Source organism: Rhagoletis pomonella, unplaced genomic scaffold (genome assembly GCF_013731165.1).
Source record: "Rhagoletis pomonella isolate Grant_MI unplaced genomic scaffold, Rhpom_1.0 Rhpom_scaffold_01841, whole genome shotgun sequence".
Classification (NCBI taxonomy): domain Eukaryota; kingdom Metazoa; phylum Arthropoda; class Insecta; order Diptera; family Tephritidae; genus Rhagoletis; species Rhagoletis pomonella.
In genome coordinates this window covers 1-21,687 of record NW_023460395.1, presented here as the reverse complement: position 1 = coordinate 21,687, position 21,687 = coordinate 1, and the positions used below count along the sequence as shown (strand labels likewise).

At 35.5% G+C, this 21,687-nt stretch overlaps 1 protein-coding gene across 1 annotated transcript in view; it reads left to right on the top strand.

The window, feature by feature from the left end:
• Positions 1-21,680, top strand: part of LOC118752786 (retinal homeobox protein Rx-like) — a gene marked incomplete at its 3' end in the record, with an annotated part of 34,394 nt that extends 12,714 nt beyond the window's left edge. The window contains exon 3 of the mRNA XM_036487659.1: positions 20,874-21,680. Coding sequence (XP_036343552.1) covers positions 20,874-21,680 — 807 coding nt within the window. The remainder of the gene's footprint in view (positions 1-20,873) is intronic.
• Positions 21,681-21,687: the final 7 nt, after the last annotated feature.

The window sequence follows — 21,687 nt, the reverse complement described above, 5'->3', positions numbered from 1 at the left end:
CCGAAAAGCGAAGGTGGTAAAGGATGACGCTGATTGTGTTGGAAAGCTAATGCTTAAGTGTAGATACGGAAGAGGCATACAAACAAAGTGGCTGTACATCTACATGCTTGCATATAAAATTGGTTAGATGTAGCTACTTACATAGATATATATGTACCCCATTATGCCGCTTGAAATAGCATTAATTTTAAGTCAGTTTCTTTTGTACACGAAAACAAGTGTTAATGTGATTTCGCGATTAAGATATTACAAATTGTTAGTCTGCATAATTTCTTAACTCCACGGAGAACTCTTAGTGCAGAATAACTGTTCAATGGATTTAAAAATTAAGAATTAAAAACTTGATTGCTTATTTATTTATATTTTTGTTTAAATATTTTTGTGCCTAAACGATCATTCTGGTTTCATATCGATACAGATATACAGCAAATAATAATGTTTGCCAGTTATAGTTGCTAAGCAAAGTGCAAAAATTTAAAACAACAGAAAAATACAATTAGAGCCAATTTTCCCTACAAGGGTTACATATTACTGAGGCGTATTCCAAAAGTCGTCAACCTAAAAATTTAAAAAGTGGTTTGGTAATATAGAGATCACAAAATTCCCTTGACCATTGACATGGTGTGTATTAAAGCGTAACCTGCAGAAAAAATTATCAAATGTTAAAAATATCCCACTTTTAGTTAAACTTTTGCTGGATTTCGATAAAATATGTATATAACTTTTAGTTCAGTACAAAAAGCTACCTTAAAACTAGTTGAAAAGTAAAGCCGGAGTCATGTAGACGTAATCGGGAGTTTGTTTTCTTTAAACAAGTTTCAATTTAAATATCCTCATAAAAATTTTACTTTGAACACACAATTTTTTCTGCACTTCCCAAATACTTTTTCCAAGTCAGGACAAGTAAGGATTGAAATTTTATGTTATCATTTTGAGGTTACGTCTGACAGAATTGAATATGGGATCATCTACAGCAGAATATGTAAACAAATATGTAATGTTAAATAAAGTAAGTAAAAAATAAAAAAAATAAATGTTTTTCTTTTTGATATTTTATGTCCAAAAGTAGTTTGTTACAAGTTAGTTGACATCTCATGCAGAGGTAACCAGCGTTGACTATTTCGCAGCCATCGCCATGGAAATATAGTTAGCTCTCCCCAAGGAAAGTATACAGAGAATAGCTCCTTCCTAATCAGCTTACAGTTAGACACATTTCCTGCAGGTTAGTTTAGGGCTCACTTAGACATTTAATTAGATTGTTTAATTAGATTGGATGACAGCTGCATTTGCCCATCCGGCCTTGAAGGAAATGAGCCGGTGGAACATCTTTTCAGCCTCTGCCTCGCCTTGAAAGAATTAGATATGAGGCATTTAGCCCAAATGTGTTGAGAGACGAACACCTGAGCTCTTTGACACTCGACAATCTGCTTAAGTTTATTCGTAAATCATGCAGATTTAAGTGCGGTTAAAAGGGTCAAAACAATGGACGGCATGTAGTCTGAGTGCTGTTTTCAGCACGCGTTGTTTTGCGCCTGGTTCGGACAAAAAAAAACCTGACCTAAAAATCAGCAAAAATGTTAAGCACGAAAATGGAGCAAGATGACTACCTTAAGATACATCGGGCGTAGCTTAGGTTGGGTTAGGTTCTATCGGCAGACCCGAGAGGATCTCTATTAGGCATTTAATTAGACCAGTTTTCGCGCAGCGGTTGAAATTCAACCTTTTAAGTTAAGGGAGTTGGGGTGGGCTGAGCTGAGCCAAATTGGGTTTAGTTGAGTTGATTAAAGTGAATTAAGGGGAAATGCATTGAACAACATAACAGAATATAACCTAACATAACATAACACAACACAATACAATACAACACAATACGATACAAAACGATACAGCATAACTTAAAATAACATAACACAACAACATTACATAATATAACACAACATAAAATAACATTACATTACATAACATAACATAATATGGCATAACATAACATACCACAACCACAACGCAAAACAACACATCACAACACAACACAATTTAACACCATACATTACAACGGAATAAAACACAACACAACACAAAACAACAACAAAATACAATACAATACAACACAACATAATACAATACAACAAAATACAACACCACATGATATGTCATCCTTCAATTTTATCATTTTCTTTTTCTCTTTTTTTTGTCCCTATCTTTGTTTCTGCCGTTTTTTTGTATTTTCGTCTTTTCGTTTTTATATTTATCACTTCCTTGACTTTAATTCAGATCAGATTCAGATATTTAGCAAATTTGCTACGCTCATAGCAAATATTCAAATGCGGGGCACTATACGGCTTATATGTATCCTCAGGTATTTGTATGGATGGAAGAATTCATCTTAAAAATCTTTGTATTTGTTTCACTTAGAAATTTGTGACTTCCTTATCATATTTTTCTACTGTACGTGCACTTTTCATCACCTTCTTGACCTTTATTCAATATCCTGTTGGCTTCCTTTCGGTGCCGCTTTGTATTTGTACTTGTATTGTGGGAAACATGTTAATGTTGAAATAATAGTTGCAAGTGCTATGTAATCACTGCTAAAGTTGTCGGAATATTTATGATTTATTGCCATTTGAGAAAAATATTTAGAAATGAGGCCATGCAAACCAAAGCAGTATTTCGTTTGTTAGTTTTAAAAGTTGTTTATTTCTCCTGCAAAATTTCTTATTTGCTAAGTAAGGTATTTTCCATTGATGGGGACGTTGCGTAACGTTGACACATTATTGAGTATAAACGCAACTTAAGGCAGTCGCTTTCACTGCCGGAACAAAGTATCGGCACAGCAAATTTTTCACAATATATGCAACAATTTTCGCCAATTTGTTAGAACAATATGGTTCTTTCCGCAACAAAAAACATAAAAATATAATTCCTAAACTTTGGGCAAAACTCGCAAAAATTCAGCAAACTTTCAACTTTTTAATAAGATTTTTTAAAATTATTTGAGTATGCAGATTTGTAGCCCAATCAATTTTATTATAATAAAGTACAAATTTTAGGTAGCTAGGAATTACCGTTGATTTTTGGCAATTTTTTTCACGTAGTCTCTTCCATACAAACATTTTTTTTTCGAAAATACTTTGTATGGAAACAAGTAATTTTTAGCGAAAAAAAACCGACTTCAATTCTCTTATAAAAAAATATATATATCGGATCTAAACCGGACCACCTCTGAGACATTACCTTTCCGATGCAAAAAGAATTAAATATCGGAATCGGTTGACGTGGTCCAAAATTATGCGGTAACATACATAAAAAAAAATGCAAAACACCTTTAACAAAAAAAATCTTCGATTTTTGACTAGCTCCGAGCTTACATTTTTTGTACTAGAATTTAATGGGCTGCGAAGCTGCATACTCACAAAAAATCGAAAAAATCTGATTAAAAAGTTGAAAATTTGCTGAATTTTCGCGAGTTTTGCACAAAGTTTAGGAGTTATATTGTTATGTTTTTTGTTACAGAATGAACCATATTTTTATATAAAATTTGCGGAAAAATATTAGAATACAAATTTTTCCATATAGTACTGTGAAAAATGTGCTAGCCAATACTTTGTTCCGGCAGTGTATGTATCTATATTTGTGCATGCAAAACCACCGACAACTACGTATATATGTATGTGTGTATATGAAATTGTCATGACACACGCCCAGTAAACAGACTGAACAAATGCCTCGAACATTTAATTAAAATCTTTGATTGTCTTTAGTAGATGGTTTCGTCCTTTGTGCAATTAAGTAACGTGATTCATGACGAGAATGACAGTAATAAAATCAAATTAATGACATGACGCGGTGACAATTACAAATGTGTGTGCAAACAAATCTATACGTACTATTACCGGTATATGATACATGTGTATGTATGTACGTACATATACATACAAAGGTGGGCAACAAATTAGAGCCAATATTTCCTGCCATGTTTTTCACCGTAAGCTATTTGCTCTTAGGTAATGGGGGCTTTCCTTGTTATAAGTTAACTATATTTTATAGGTTCCCCAGAACCTCTAGAAAATGCCAGAAAATGCAACGGTGGGGATAAATAAAAAGTCCTGTAGTATTAAAAGATGGTTAAATAAACAATTGTGTAATGTTATTCGAAGTCTCCCGAAGAGAACCAGAGTTTTCCTATCGAAAAATATTGATTTTCTATAATTCTATACCATTCTTACGAAAAGTTGGCTTTTTGTCATGGACACACATGGACAACTTTGATTTCAAAATAACAACATGGGAGTATATATTTTTGGGTAACGAACAATCCCTGTGGGGTATGTAATGCGCACACATATATACATATGTTCGTATGTGACTATATCTATATGCCATTGACAACATAATTAGGGTTTTTATATGAATAATTATATTCGGAGGTCATAGGTTCAATTAAAGTGGTCAATTGTTTTTGTAATATTGAAATTCTCTGCCCTTGACTGCAATGTGTGAACACAATATTTAATTATCTTAACCATAACTTGGTTATTCAATCAATGTCATTAATTAGTATGTATTTATGAGCAGATAATTATTGTAATTATTATTTTATTTATTTTTTTGTTAATTACCATATTTCCCAAAAATAAGTAGACATTATTTAATGGCGGAGTTAACAAATACGTCTGTGTGTGGGTATTATGGAAATGCCTATGTATTCCACGAAACACCACATACATATGTATGTATGTAGCTTTGTACATACTTACATTTCTATTTATATATTCATACACATGTAACCTTCGATGCACAAGAAAAGCTTTAAATAAATTATGTTTTAATTACGTCGATAATAAGCCACGATATTATACAAAAGTAAACAAAAAAAATCAATAACAACACCTTCCAACCAATTACGGCGCGCGTTGCTTTTACCGTTTACATACTACATACCTACACATATATTTAATGCGTGAAGGCTCTGACTCCGCCACAGACTTGCCATTGTGTAACTAAATTTATTTGATTTTAATTTTTTGATTTCCTTTTTTTTTTTTGCAAACCTCTATGTAGATCCTAAAACCAATTAAGCGCAACGCAATACAAATATAAAAATCAATTAAAAATGGCTACTGTAGGCGTGCGTGAGTGTACATACCTGCGTGTGTGTGTATACCACCTGTATACCCGCGTATTTGTTCATCGAACAGAGTAGCAGCTGGAAAGTCACTCACTCACATCACTTAGCTGCTGCTGTTGCCGTCAAATAAATTTAAGCGGCTAGTAGGCGTTACTAGTTGTCACAATAATTGAATGGCTGGCTGGCTGGCTGGCCGGCAGCGAGTATAGAGACACAAAATTAATCGAATTACTTGCAAATTTAATGAGTCAATAAAACTGCAAAAACATTAAGTGGCAATACAACAAAAATAAAACAAGAAACACTACCATAATGCAAGCATTTCAATAGACTCGACGGTAAAGCACACATACATAGATACATACATATATGGATATGTGGTACACTGCGTATGAGTATTACAAAATGTTAAACCTGACAGTTTAATCCAAATAAAAGTAGATGTCGATAGTCCGTATGGCAAAAAAGAGTGCATTTAGGAAAAACGCAAACTCATTTACACTCACGCGCAGTCAAAATTGCATTTATAAATCATCCCTTTAATGGCATTCTTACATAGCTACATGCATACATACAGTGACTCAAACAAATGACCAAGCGTTTTTTTTTTTAAATATTCGTAAAATTTTTCCAGCTAATTTTTTTCTGTTATTTTTATATAAAAATATCGTCTAATTTTTTACCAAAACCGTGTAAATCACAGTTTCAAACTTTAAGAAAATTCAACAAATTTTCATCAAAATTTCAACCTTTTATTCTGAATGTTTAGAAAATTTTTGGGTATGCAGCTTTATAGCCCATACAATTTTAGTAGTGTAAGTTTCAAACTGCCAAAAAATTGCGCTGATTTTTAAGATTTTTTTTTTAGGCTACTTTTTCGGGTTTTTTAATACAAAAAGCGCAATTTGTTGCTGACGGTCTCCCGCGTTTTATTTCATAAGAAATTCATACTTATACTGCATACCCAAAAATTTTCTTAAAATTCAGAATAAAAAGTTTGATGAAAATCTGATGAATTTTGCTAAATTTTGTATAAAGAATCGGTAACAAAGTTCGCGGCGAGTAAATTTTTGACAACTAGGAGGTGAATAAAATTTCAGTAGCAAATGAGGCTAGTGAAATTTTTGACAAATGAATAGAAAATTTTGACAAACGCAAAGATTGCTGATGTGTAAAATTTTTTGTAAAATAAAAGCTTAAATTGATGAATTGCGATCAGCGATGGTAGATGTTTTCTTAAAATATTAATTTCACTTCAATTTGTAATATTTTGTGCCGCATAAATCTGCAGTTATCGAAAATTTAATGCTGTCAAAAAAGATTTCATTTCACATCGCAAATTGGCAAAACTCTCTCACCATAGTAAAAATATTATTTAACAGCTTTCTCCATAGAACTTTTTTACCGATTAACACACGCCCAAAGTTTGAAACTGTGACTTACGCGGTTTTGGTTCAAGCTTAAAACATATTTTTATATAAAAACAACAAAAAAAATGTAGTTCGAAAAACATTATGAATATTTGAAGAAAAGCAACGCGTGGTCATTTGTTTGAGTCACTGTATGTATGCGAACGCCATGGTATAGCCATCAGCAGTGCTGCCAACTGTTTTCGAGTGAAAAAATTCAGTTTTTTATAAAAACCCGCTGGAAAAAAGCTAAATCCCACAAAACAAAACCTGTCAAATAAATAGGTGAAAATATTTATGTAATTTTAAGCAATTCATTTGAAACACTACTTGAAATTAAAATTAAATTAATAAAAGAAATAAGACTTGCTTTCACCAAGTTTAGTTGACTGAATAAAGTTCAAGGTCTGCATTAGACCAAGGTAGTGAAAGTAAATGAATTCAAATTCCGCCAGATCGAAAAACAATTTGTTGCCACCTGCATCCGTACATATAAGTTTGAACTTCTGCCCAAATTGGAATGTATGACTTGGTTATATTATTCTATTTTACAAAATTAATGCTATTAAACTGAATTACTATTTATTCTATGATATCAAACTGTAATTAAAATTTTTTAGAACGTCTTCTATCTCCTCATGCGATGCGCGTAAGCATTGCCTACAGAAAACATATTAACTTTTTTAAACGTATCGAAATTATCTGGTAATAGAAATTATCTGGTAATCTTAAATACACATTGATGTACGTATTTATTGTTTAAGGGAAAAAGCTAAAAATCCGTCAAAAAATTCTTCAAAAAGCTGGATTCCCCGCTTGCCGCAAATTCTCATTTCCTGCCGCTAAATGGATTTCGAAAAAGCCAGATTCGACGGGAAAAGCAGAGCTAAATTGGCAGCCCTGGCCAGCAGTCATGGCTTAAGACAAATTAGTCGACAGTCATACGTTCGGACAGACAAGTGAATTGAATTGAGTTGCTCACAATTTGTTAATAACCTCATTAAAGATCTTAATGACCGGGCAATACATACATACACATGTACATACGTCAGCCGTAGACAAATTAAAGTGCGGCGCGTGAGTGGGTAGGCAGGTTGCCAGTTGCCAGGCTCTCCCAGTGCTTTTTATGCATGTATGTACATATGTTTGTATATAGTATATTAACAAAGGCGCACCTTAAATGGCAGAAGCGAGATGCTGAATGCGAGTGGGGTCAATCTGAATTAAAGTGCGCTTCAAACTGTCAAAATGCATTTAAACTGACAGCTGATGCCTAAGCTACCATTTATATGAAATTATTGCTTGCTAGAGTGGGTGCAGCGAAATGGGAGGAAGAGAGATCAGCCACTCAGCGTTTTAGATTATTTAGTACGAAAGTAGTAATTAATTTTTTTGAAAGCAATTGAAACGCTTTATGATTGGAAAATTGGTGGCCGCTGTGGTGTGTGGCCAGCAGTGCGCGCTACTTTTCCAGCTAAGGCCACGTACCGAAATGACTCGGGTTTTTTTCCGACCAAAGGCTGTTGTTACGGGGACCTAACCCCGTCCAGTAAGGCGAATCCTATTAATTGTTTTTCGTCCATGAAGCAATACCTTACAGCCGCATTGCTTCGGATCCTTAGGGATACTGCGCGCGGGAATCGAGCCCAACCCCGGACCAGAAATCAACTTCTGCTGCGTCTTCTAGAGACGAGTTCATCTCAACTCTATTTCCGTTGGGTGTAACTCATAAACTGATCGTAGCCTTCATCGCCATTGGGTCCAATGGACACCATGCTTGGGCTCTCGAGAGCTACATCGCCGTTCACCTTCGTCCGTAAGTGCCGCGAGAAGGCTGAGGGCGGGTTTTACACACCCTGCACCTACCAAGCCCACAAAACCACGACATGCTTACCCATGTTGTTATTTCTCTACCCTGACCTTTCTCTGTTTCGCACAATTTTATTTTTGTGTAACATTTTGAGATCGTGGCAACCGTCTGCCCACATCCGTTATAAGCCTAATAGTACCTTAAAAAGTTTTCATTCAGTAATAACTTGTTCTTCTGTTTCCCTCCCTCTAATTGCTGTCCATCGTATTGTTTGATTGGTTATGCGTGGCTAAGTGGCTTCTCAAGAACATCATTAAGATTGAGATAAATGCATTTTCGTATTGACTGATGCGGCATTAAATTGAGCAGCAATAAGAACTCTAATGAATTTGTATAAGCGTGACATGGACATATAAGAATTGGACGCCTACCCGGCAACAACAAAGCCTAAGCACACTTAATTCGGACACTGAAAAATGAAAACAAAAAAAAATGTTGTGGGGAATGGACTAAAGAGTGTAGAAAATCCTTGTCATGATTGACATTTTGTGTCTGATTGCGGCTTGTTATGTTGCGCGTTTAAATGCAGACATTTGTGAAGGTAATATTGCTGCCTTTTGAATATCAACAGTGGTTAACACAAAGGTGGAAGACGGTTAAAAGCAAAACAAAAAACTATCAAACACAAAAATACTTAATATGTACAATAAAAAAAAACAGAATGTAAGCCCTGTGAGCTGCTGCATGGCGGCCACTGCCACTACTTGAAGAGCGTTGATCTCGTACGCGTCGGGATATTTGTACTTTGATGCTAATAATCAAAATTTATACGCCTCCCAGGTGGGCTGATGAACAAATTAACCACTGCTACTGCTGTGCTTTCATACATAGCACTTAATTAAGAAATTAAAAAATAAAAATAAAATAACACTAGGAAAGCGAATCGCAACCGAAAAGTGTTAATCGACAAATTGCTTGGAAAATTAAACAAAAACCTTACATAGAGAAACTTGCACAATGCGTGTAGCGAAAATTTGTAGTAGCTCAACTGGAAGCTTAACCCAGTTACTGGAGGTTAAGCACCCAACTTTGCAGACAATGGAAATACTTATGCTAGCTGTTAGCTCAGCACAAGTCTACTTAACGGCAACTCAGCTCACCGCTATCCCCCGCCGCTGCGCCTTCTTGCTGCGGTGTCTTACTTAGCTTTGTATTTGGCATTCATCGTTTGCCGGTTTCGGGCCACCGCGCTGTACGAGTGGCTATAACTAATTGGCGGTAGCCCACACTGATCGTAAAACAATTACCAGTGCGTTTGGCTTGCTCAATTAATGTGGCTCGCCAGTTGTACGCGTTTCGAAGAAAGCCAGCAATCAGCTGGTGAAATTGGGAGTTTTTTATTGTGAATGTGTCGGAAAATTAATGAATTGATCGACAGCTCAATTTGTACCGATGAATATTTAGCTTAAAATACAACCGTTCATTGGCATTCGTTTTGGCAATTAAAAACGCCAATTACACTATGTAACAAAATTACAAAAAAAGGTCAAAAAACTTGGAACACAATATAGCACATGCTAGTTTAGGCACCGCCTTCTTTTTTTTTTTGCCACGAAAATTTATTTTTGCCACCAGCCACTTTTTTAGCCACTTCTTAAAATGATTTTAAATGTTAAAGTGAATATCCTTTTCCATGCCACTCCTAACTCAATTCGGCAATAAAATTTACATACATATGTATGTATTATAAGTACTATTTCTGGTTGAAACGCGCTCAAAATTCATAGCTGTTGCCGAGTATGATTTTTTTTTGCTTGGGACAATGTACAAGTAAACACAAACACAAATTTTTGGGTACTTCCATGCTTATTTTAAATAATTTTTCAAGGATATTTATTAAAACAACTTTAGATATAGACGAATACGCGACCGATACTGATTTCGAAGAAGCGCCATGCAATAAGACTACAAACTACATATGTATTTATGTACTGAAATATATTAATCTACACTGGCGGCAGAAATAATAGACACGACTTAATTTGAAGAGTTTTTTATGTTTAATATTTTTTTATAAAAGCCTGTCTCGTTATACAACAAACTCCATATAAAACCCTTTTTCAAAATTTATACAAAAGTTATAAAAATTCGACTAATTTTCAAAAATTTTTTAATCTTTTTTTTTAAGAATTTTTAGAAAAATTTTTGGTTTGCAGTTTTATAACCCATTTTAGTACAATAAAGTGCAAGTTTCAAGTGGCTAGAAAGCACCGTTGATTTTTGACAATTTTTGTTGACGATGCTAGGCATTCTCTTCCATATAAAAAAATTTCGAGCACACTTTGTACAGGAAAAAATGCGTGACACCGTCAGCAAAAAAAAATTCTTAAAAATCAACGGTATTTTGAAGCCAATTGAAACTTGTACTTTATACTAAAATTTAATGCGCTACAAATCTGCACACCGAAAATTTTTCTAAAAATTCTGAATTAAAAGTTTAAAAATTCTTAGAAGTACGACGAGTATATTATTTCTGCCGCCAATGTATATAAATTTCAAGCTAAAATATGCAAATTTTTTGTGTTCGTTACATTATATGTGAATAATTTTCTACCTAAATTAGAAAAAATAAATTAAAAATATATTTTCATTTGCAATGAAAGTTATTAGCAACTGTTTTAGCAAAAGCTAGGATTTTTAGCCACTTTTAAAATCGAATGTGGCCACCACTAAAAATTGTCAGCGGCAACACTAGCCGCTTTCAGTATTGAGTGTTTTGACAAATTGTTTCATGTAACCAAGTTTGAGAAGGAGCGGTGGCAATATAATTTTTTTCCGGTGGTATGCGTACTCACTTTTGGCTGTAAAAATGGGTGAAATGTGAAGATTTTTAAAAGGCGTGAATGTTCGCGCCATGAATTGTGTTTTCTTTGGAAACAAAAACGAGTTTTCACATTGAAACTGTAAAATTTGTATCTACATATTTTTTTATTAACGTCAAAATTAGCTTAGTAAAAATACTGGAAGCTAAGGTTGTACGGGATAGAAAGAATTTGTTGATCTTATTTCACTTATAATTTATTGGAGATAGTAGCTCCTTCGGAGTCATAAACAATTATTATTTCCAGCAGGCTTTAGTTGAAAGAAAACTCCTTCATAAACACTCCTGTTCACAGCGCAGGCACCAAAGTATGCTAAACCACTAAAATTAAGGGGATTTGAAGTGAGTTAAGGCGAGTTGAGCTAGTCAACTGAAGTGAGTTCAGGCAAGTTAAGGAAAGTTAGGGTAAGTTCAAATGAAGTGAGATGAGTTAAGGTGAGCTTAGCTGAAATAACATTAGTTGGGGTGAGTTGGCATAACGTAACATAACATAGCATAACAAAACATAATATAATATAACTTTCCATAACATAAAAACATATCTCATTCTTAAGGCGCTGGATCTATCTTTGTCGAGACTGGGCCATATTTGACGAGCTATCCCATTAGTTGATTCTGCAATACGTTTTCTATTTGAAAGCTCGATAAAGAATGTGTAGATTAAACCAGTAGTATACTCAATCATGAGACGTATCTGAGTCATAATTACCTGGTATATCTCTGAGTCCCAGGACCCAAATAATCCTTATGGTGCGCTTGTATTCTAGATCTTTTAAAATAAAATGTTAGCAACCTTAAGCTATTTTAGGGGAAGTCGTTAAACATTCTTAAGATATCCCCAAGTCCTCACATGCTTCAAATATACCTAAAACTTCCGCTTGACAGAAAAGTTGCAACAATATCCACCCGTACCGACATCGGTATCCATTTTGGATCCTTCGATGGAGAGTGAGTTATATCCGCTTCATTCGGTCTCCTCCCAATTCTCTTTTATTTAATACGGTGCAATATACTTTAAAAAAGGATGAGGAAAGCAGTTTTCATTTTTGAGTTATGATATTTTTTATTTTTACTTTTTATACTCCACACTTATACAGTTAACAGAAGACTACAGAAAAAGCAATATGTTTCTCTCCATTCTTACAAAACAAAAACTTGCATAATTCGAATGCGAAACAACATTTATTAGCCGCAGTCGTGTTCGTGCTCAGTGACATATGTAGATATTCTCAAACAAAAATGATCAGTTTCGATAAAAGCATTTCGAAATATTTCCTAATATAATTTGGTTCAACTATTTAGGGCATTCATTGGTGTCCGAATTCAGGCGCGTGGTACTCTGCAGCCTTCAAATCAATGGGTTGATATGATTGCTGGAAAATGGGTAACGTAGTTTTCCTGTTGGAATTTTTTTTATCAGCAGACAATTTTTGGAATCACATTCAACTTCGAGACGCCCCAAGATAAACAGCACAATTGCGTGACTTACTCACCCCGCAGTCATATTTGTTTGCCCTTTTAGTATAACCTTTCTTATATATAGTAAAATATATTCACACGACTTTACAAAACTAACTCATAGCAGTAGTCTGCGCGGAATTACCAACAAGCTAGCCTTGACGCTGGATAATTGCACGGTGAAAGGTGTTCTGCCGCTGCGATTATCATCAAAGTCCAAATTTAATTCTTGAAGAAGGTATCTAGTTTAATCCAGTGTTTGCACAGGTAACTTGGTATAGCGGTGTCAAGTTGTCAGACTGGGGCTAAAGAAACTGGAATTCAAGCGGAGCTACAACATACTGAATAAACAATTTTTGACCGATTTAAAAAGAAGGAAAGGAGTCGAGTATAGACGCGTCTTATTAAGTGAATATTCCTCGCATTCAACGACAAGCATTTTTGCTGTTTGTTCTATTGAAAACTACAAGAACCTTTGGTGTATAAATTAGTTTACCTGGCTCTTTTAATAAACAGATATATGTAAATACTTCCTAGATGATTTTAAATCGCACATAAACCACATCAGTGAAAGCTAGCTCAGTGCACATGATAAAAAAAAAATTATAAAAGGGGTTCTAAACGAGCTGTAATAAAAATTGATTTGTATGCTATTCGCTTAGTTATTACTCTTTTTTCATTTCGGCTCATTAGCGTCAATCATTATGTAACAACATATGCCGACATGGTTTACCGCCTACGCTAATTATGCTCAACAAGCATTTTAAAAATCTTAAAAATCTTTCCTTCATTGCTTTCAAATTATTTTGTTTTAATGCTACACTTTCTTATCACAATAGCATAATCGATCTACAAATCCATTTTCTTCAAGAAAAATAACTAAATGGGCTACTCATCTAGCAAACTATATTTTTCCTTGTGATAAAATACTTCATCTACATAGCTTGCTGCATAAACAAATCCTAAAAAACAATCGTTAAAATGTCTTACAAATTGACATTAATCGCGTCAAATTGATGATTTGACACATTTCCTTGCCAGAAAACAAAAGCAAGGCGTGAGTGTGTTGCACATCTCTCGCTGTTAACGACGCCGGGCTCAATTCCTCTGCTTTACAACTTGAGTTTGACGATTACTTGCAACAAGTGAAAACTACAATTAAGCCATTTACAACAATAACTAGCGCCTGTATACCTCTCTTAGTTGGCTGTAGAAGTAGCCGGAATTATGTTTTACTTTTTCGGTTTACTTTTTTTTACCATTTTATTTTTTACTTGAAATCGGCATTTTCAAAGGATATTTTCCTGTGTAAATGGAGCTGTGGCGGCAGATTTGGCGCTTAATTGAAATGTTATTAGGACTGAAACGAAATGTCATGGCCTTCAACTCTAAATGGAATGGAAAGGGGATCAAGTTCGTTCAGATGAGGCAATCAACAGACAAATCAGTTTGGCATTTGCCCGCCCTTTTTACTCGGTCCTTCAAGCCCAATTGGCTGATTTTTGGCCCTATTTGACGAAAGTTGATAGAACCACTCGCTAGAAAAAAACATAGCCCATTAATCTAAAAATAATGCCATAAAAACATTACGAAGTTATATTTTCAAAGAGTATTTTGTTCAAACTGGTAACACGTGTGTGACTGATTTGCTTTATTGTAAATAATAATATTTTGGCGCTTGCACTTTTGCTAAGTGCTTGACCGAGCTGCACCTAAAATTTTTGAGAACAAATTTTAAATTAAAAAAAAAATTTGTGTCCCTTTAAAACAATAACAGCTAAAACCTAAAAGAAAATTAAATACAAATAAAAATAAAATTAAAAATGAAAAAGAAAAAATTACAAAACGAGTTTCTAAACATTAAATTAAATTAAAAAATTTGTTTGCTTTTAAATTAATAATATCTAAACATTACGAGAAAATTAAATTATATTTAAAAAAAAATCTTTATAATTTGCACCAAATCGGACCATAATCGGTAAAAAATTTTTGTGGGAATATTCTTTTTCATATAAGTATCTAATATATTTTCTTAACATGAACCCAATCGAATCATAAATAGGGATTTTCCAAATGACTCGACTTCTCCGCCGCCTAGCGAATTTTTCATCATGATATTGCATTGTTATCTGGTTATGTGCATGTTACTATAGTAAGTAATAGGGATTGGTAAAATAAACAGAAATGACTAAACATGGATTTGACAAGTATTAGAGACGTGAGCAACTTAACAGTAGTAAGGGTTTTTATTTTTTTTAATTTGAATTGTGTCGTTATTAAATAGGACCTTCGATACGTACATACAAGTGAAGTTAAATAAAACCTTGTGAAAAAATATTAAAAAATAAAATAAGTTACTAAAATTAAATGGAATAAAAAAACTGTGTTTCTTTTTAAAATAATATAATCTAAATATTAAAAAAAGTTGTTAAAAAAATTACATTAATAAGCAAAAAGTTACTGAAAAGTAAACTAAATAAAAAAAAATATTTTTTAAAAAATGAAATCTAAAAAGTAAAATAAAACTAAATTAAAAATAAACTAAGTTCCCAAAAGTGAAACTAAAAAAAAATATTTTCGTTTTCAATTAAAATAGTTTAAAAATTAAAACAAATTAAACTAAAAAAATATATTTCTTTTTGAAACAATAAAATCTAAGAGTTAAAAGAATCAAATAAAAAAAGAAATTAATTTAAAAAAGATAAATAAATGAAATAGGTTCTTAAAAATAAAATTATGTAAAAGTAGAAAAAAAAATTTGTTTTAAAAATACACTATCTAAGACTTAACAGACAATTAAATCAAAAACTAGAATTAAAAAATAAGAAAATAATAAGTCCGTAAAAACTAAATGACACTAAAAAAATATAACTGTCCTTAAAATCAAATTAAAACTAAAAAAACTAAAAAACAAACTAAATAAAAAACTGTTAAAGAAGAAAATAATAAGTCCTTAAAAACCAAATGAAAATAAAAACAAAAAATATTTTAATTTATAAAATAATAATGTAAAAATTAAAAGAAATTTAATTTAAAAAAAATGCAATGAAATAAATGACATTATGATTAAACATACAGCATTGCAAGTTGATAAAAGCGTTGTAAAATAGTTTTCTTTTTAAAGCCATAAAATATAAAAGTTAATTAAAGTACAATAACAAATATTCAATAATCCACTGACTTTTGCTGTATTTTTGTACGTATTAAAATGCTCAGAAATTTTTAACGCTTTCAAATCTGGGGAAAATTTTATGTTTATTTAAATATATCTTAATAAAAAATATTCCGAATAAACTAGAGATTTCACTTGCAAGTTGCTTTGACGTTCGAAATGTAAACTTAATCAAAAAACTTTGGCAAAAACGGGAAATGGTAGCGGCTATTAATTACATTTCATGCCAACAATTAATTGCCTTAAATAGCCAAAATGAAAGGTTTTTAATTTAAGTGAGCAAAATTGTAGATATGCATGCCTTCGACCATTCACATGTACGTAAGTAAGTACGTAGCATGTATGTATTAAATTTGTACTACAAATTTGCCGTTGAATGTGCTACATCGATTACGGCGAATAGAAAGTAGCGAAAGGGGAAGAGTGTGTGTAACTCAATCAAAAAATTAATTTACATTTCAACTCAAATTACCGCATTAAAATCGAGCACTGTACAAACTAATAGTAGTAGTAAGTAGGTGCATGTGTGGTCTAAAGTAGTTCTCTAAGCTCACATATCGTACTAGCGCTCAGCACAGACCAGACCAAAAATTGCATTTAGTTAAACACATCAAAATGCAATTACTCAACACAACGTAATTATACATTTTTCAAAACATTAATTGGACCCACTGTGCGCTAGCCGAGTAATACACTGTACCTTGCCGCACCGCTTCAATTGACTAAATGGCTGGTTACACATGGTATGTATCATTTGCCTAGTATTTTTAATGAAATATGTAGTTCCATGGAAAAGGAAATCCATTTTTGAAATCCGTCGAAGTCGGCGCAATTCGCCTACTTGCCACCAACGATGAGTAAAGCGGGCAACAAATAGCACCCGACGCGACTTTGCCTCACCCGGCTACTCTGCCAACTAACTCTATATGAAGAACATATCATTAACGCCACCCTGACATGCGCTCTCCTAACTCACCTACTAACCTTTTTTTTTGCCAGCCAGCTCGCAGTTAGGAAACTCTTTCAAATTCGAAGCGTTGCAGCAGCTAATGACTTCCTTGCATGTCACAGGATATTTTCTCTGGGCAAATAGCTAAGGAATGACTGTTAAAACTAGCTGCTTGCCACCCAACGATGCAAATGTGTGTGTGTGTGTGTGAACTTTTTGTTTTCTGACGAGGTCGTTTGTGGGTGAGCATTTAAAATAGCACTGTGCGCAGCGAAAAACAAGCGGCGTTTAAGAATTTTTATTGCGCCACATTGTAAATATGACGCGACTAATTGAATGCCGTTTGTTGCAATGCACAAATGTTCATATGAATATGTATTAAATAAAGTATACCCTGCTGGGAAGTTTTTGGGGAAAAGAATTTTTGATTCAGAAATATGTAGTACGTCTGTCAAAACTTCGAGTCACTAGCGATTAAGGCCATCTGGGGGACAGCTTGTGTCCACTAATTGGATGAAAGTTTCTTATTTCAGCTTAAAAGCAATTTGAAAAAATTTTAAAATTTAAGTAATTGCCGACTTCAAAAAACAGGCTTGCAAAATAGCTAAATAACCCTGGCCTGACTCTAGCAGTACGCAAGCGTTAGACCAGCTTAACAGATCCATTACGGGGCAGACAGCTAGTAACACTAGTAGCAGACCTTTTAGGAGCTCCCATAAGTGAAACGGATTCATTGGTGAATCAAGGTGATTCGTCAAAGCAGCGTAGGATCTTGTTTGATTGGTTTAAGTGGATTGCCATCTGGTGCAAGTTTACTATTTTCTTTCCACAAATCGTGCAACCTACAACCATTTGGCGACATAAATGAATTTCAGTACGTTATACAGAGATCGGCAGCCAAAATACACTCAGAAATATTCTAAAGGAATGGTTTGCCGAGAGTCTTTAGCCTCATTCACAGCAAGTGTTCGACTGTCTGTTTTGATCCCGGATCATCGAAACTACGACCGAACCTATTGAAGGGCATTGCAATCCTTTCGGCAGGTACCTCAACGGACCAATGCCTTGTGCACACTGCAGTAAGTTTATAGGTGTCTTCTTTGCTCAGTACTAAGAGAGATTTGGTTTTGCAATGGTAAACGATACTGAACGGTTCCACCTCTGCTTGGCCTTCGAGTGATAAGATTCGGCGACGCATGTCCTCCGCGGGGGACACATTCATTGATCTCTCTCTCGTCTACAGTAATCCACTAGTTGAGATATAACAGACTTAGAAGAGAGAGCCTGAATGGCCGCTTGGTTATCCGAGATTATATTCACCTGCGTTCTCGCGGGTACATTCTCTTTGATGTACCTTACTGCCTCTTTAATTGCAAACGTTTCAGCCAGGAAAACGCTTGCATAGTCTGGTAGCCGATATAGTAACTTGTTTTATATTGCTAAATGTAAACCCCTGCACCAAGCCGGCATTACATCTTTGATCCGTCCGTAAAGATAATTGAGCTCTACAAGAACTGCACCTTTCCTTGAGTCCAGTCACTGCAGCTTGTTAAGTTCTCGCGGGGTTCGTGGTGAACCCAAGTTTTCGAGGGGATATTGGCAGCGCTTTAATTTCAGGCACTAATGAATCAAGGATAGAACCGTGTACAAACGGTCTTTCTTTTCGGGGCCCCAAGGTACGCAGACTGATGGCGGTGTTAGCAGCTGAATTTTCGAGAAAGATATCAATTGGCAATAAATCAAAAAGGACGGCCAAATCATGCTTCGGACAAGATCTCATTGCACCTGTTACGCCAGTAGCTGCTGCCTTTCAATTCCGCTTAGTTTTTTTGCCACGTAATCCCTACCGGCTGACCACTAGACAAGCGGGCTATAAGAGAGTATGGGACATTCTCATAGAGAGTCACCGATGTCTTTCTTGCACGCATGGAATGTACATAAACAAAACATATTCCACGAATTGTGCATAAAAATGGCCCCAGTTGTATACGGGACAGATTCTAGGAAGGACTGCAACCAACCAACCGGGTAGCTCCTGCTATATGAAATGATATTATCATTAGTCCTTGAGTGCGTGGGGAAATTTGACTGCTTTAGTTGGCGTAAAAAGATCCAGTTGGCATGGGAACCAGGCCACAAGGAAGTAGAGGGAAATAAGGTAGCTTAATATCAAGAGAGACGGCAGTTGTCACTCCACAATTGGATCCGATCCTTCGCTGGGTATATGTCCTCATACGATTAAGGAAGAAATCAGGAAAGAGAGAAAAGCCTTGAGAGATTTTTTAATTGGCAAAGTTTAGTAGGATAGCGACAGGCTAGGATTCTACTGGGGGGATATATAGGTCGTGGTGGAAACTTCGTTTCCTAAATCTATCACCAAGTGGATTTTCCTACCGGGTATAAAGTAGAAACCATAGTACAAGCTAATCACTTGGGTGGTAATGCTGATATATGACCATTTCAACGAATCGTTTGTAGTTGGTCGGTGGGTATGTCGTAGTCGTTGATTTCTTGATATTGCGCAACATATGATTAGTGAAAGGCTATGTTTGGGGGTGGCTGAGGTTGCTGAGTTTATATTGAAGGTGGTCAAACCAGTGTGTGAGTTTCGAAATGGGATATCTATGGGAAATACCTAATTAAATTGTAATTACCCGTTTTACGCTGAGTGCTCAGTCAAATTGAAATTTGAAGTTATACAATTACCTTCGAACGAATGAACGTTAATGGACTTTGAAGGATAATCGATTTGTTGAGAAAAGAAACAATCATTTGTCATTCATGTTAATTCGGTTGTCTTGGCTTTATTGTGGTGAGATAAGCATAAATATAATAGTAACTTTTTCATGCGCTCGTATTAGTCGGAAAGCTCTAACAGGCGTTTTCAAGGAGGTAAATATGTATTAATATTGACAAATGAATATGATTAAAGGACAATTTTGTCAGACTGAAATTACAAAAAAAGAACCAAAGATATTACTTGGCTGAATATAAAATCAATATTGTATATTTTTCGAGCTCAAGGTCACATGTTTGGTCGAGCAAATATAGCCAGAAGTTGTTTAGGATGACTGAAGTCGAAATATCCACAAATAATGATGGCTGCTTCTGGAAGATCACCTAAACATTATTGTCTTTCACGCAGGTTTTATAATATGAGGTTGGGTTACCTGACCGCTTGGAGTTCAGAAGACAGTGGTCAGATAAGCATTACACTAGTAGCCAGAGCTGTACTCTGTATACCTTTAAAAGCTCCGTTGATCGCCCCGGTCTAATTGAGTGATACGTATAGGAACCTAACTACATTATAGACTCCCAGAATACACCTCTAATAATAAAGGGAATAATTTACTTCTAGCCAGCATCGATGTGCAGCAAGCGACTCCAGCCGAGATGAGTTCAACTCTTCTTATAATTAAGGATTTCCAGTAGTTAAAAATAAGCCAGTGTCTTTAATCCTAACTACAAGCGGACAGCGGAGGTACAACCTCCAACCTTTTTTATTTTGCTCTTAAGGTGGCGCCTTTTGCAAGGTCGGGCATGCTTTTGCTTCTGATCAGGGATGGCAAGATATATTAAGTTTGAACAGCTCAGTCGATAGATTTGGCGTGTTCACCTCTGACGATTGCTGTTTCTGCTCCTGTTTATTCATAGTTTGCTGCCTTGGAGGCACAAAAGTGGATTTCGAGCAGCACGGTCATCAATGATTTTGGCTTTATAAGAGAAAGTGATACTGCAAGGACATAATCTCAATTATTCCCATCAGGACTTCTTACAACTAGGGGCGCCGTTATATGACTAGCTAACGTAGTACCATTCTTGAGCTATCCGCTATGTTATCAACAATTTAGTTTTCGAATCAAGAGTACTCTCTTTTGTGCCTACAGTGAACTAGTTAGACTCGTTGAAAGCTTTTTCTTAAAACTTTTTTTTTCGTTAGTATATGTAGCAGCGATTCGATCAATTAAAAGACCTAAAATTGTATCCCCTCTAAAATAAATTAGCGCCTTGCAAATATTTACTTTATTTCCTTACTAACTATACTAAAAATGTCCATTCTCATTCACAGCCAACGATGACGCCACCGATCTCCGTTGCAACATGTCCCTGGCGCATCTGCGCAACATGGATAATCACATGGCATCAATGCTGCAGCAGTCAACACACCACAAGCATGTCACATTCCCCAATATGCAATCGCCACCAGGCGCACATCATCATCAACATGCTGTCGCCTTGCATCTAGGTACGCCCCCACCGCCGCCTCAACACTCTGCGTCGCATCATCCGCACCAAGCACTCAACTATCACAATGCCTTGATGAGCTTTCCACATCAAAATATCACTTCTAGTGGTGGCGGCGGTGGCGCCAATAGTCATTTAAACTACCCGCCACTGGAGTCCGGCAGCACCGATTCGGGCAGCACACGCACCAGTCCGTCCATGAGTAGCGGTGATTATCTCAATTCGATGCATCAGATGGTCGAGGCGAGTCATCTGCAAGCAGCGCTGCAACACCATCCGTCACACCCGCATCATCAACCATCAACGGGACCGCCTCCGCCGCCACATTACAGTCACCAACAGCATTTGGCCGCTTTGGCAGCACACGCTCAAGCGCAGTCGCAGTCGCAACAGGAACAGAAATTTGCTAAATCATCGTCGTCACCAACGACATTTGCCAATCAGTCATACTTTAGTCTCGCCAATGGCTCCGGCGCACTTTGCAGTGGAAGTGCTGTTGCCGGCACGGCTATTGGTAGCAATCACGCCAACCTGCTTGATTACGATGAGCACTCAATGTCTTCAATTTCGGCGAGTGGCGAGATCGATGCAGGCGATGATGAGGATATGAAGGACGGGCAAGGCGACATATCCGGACC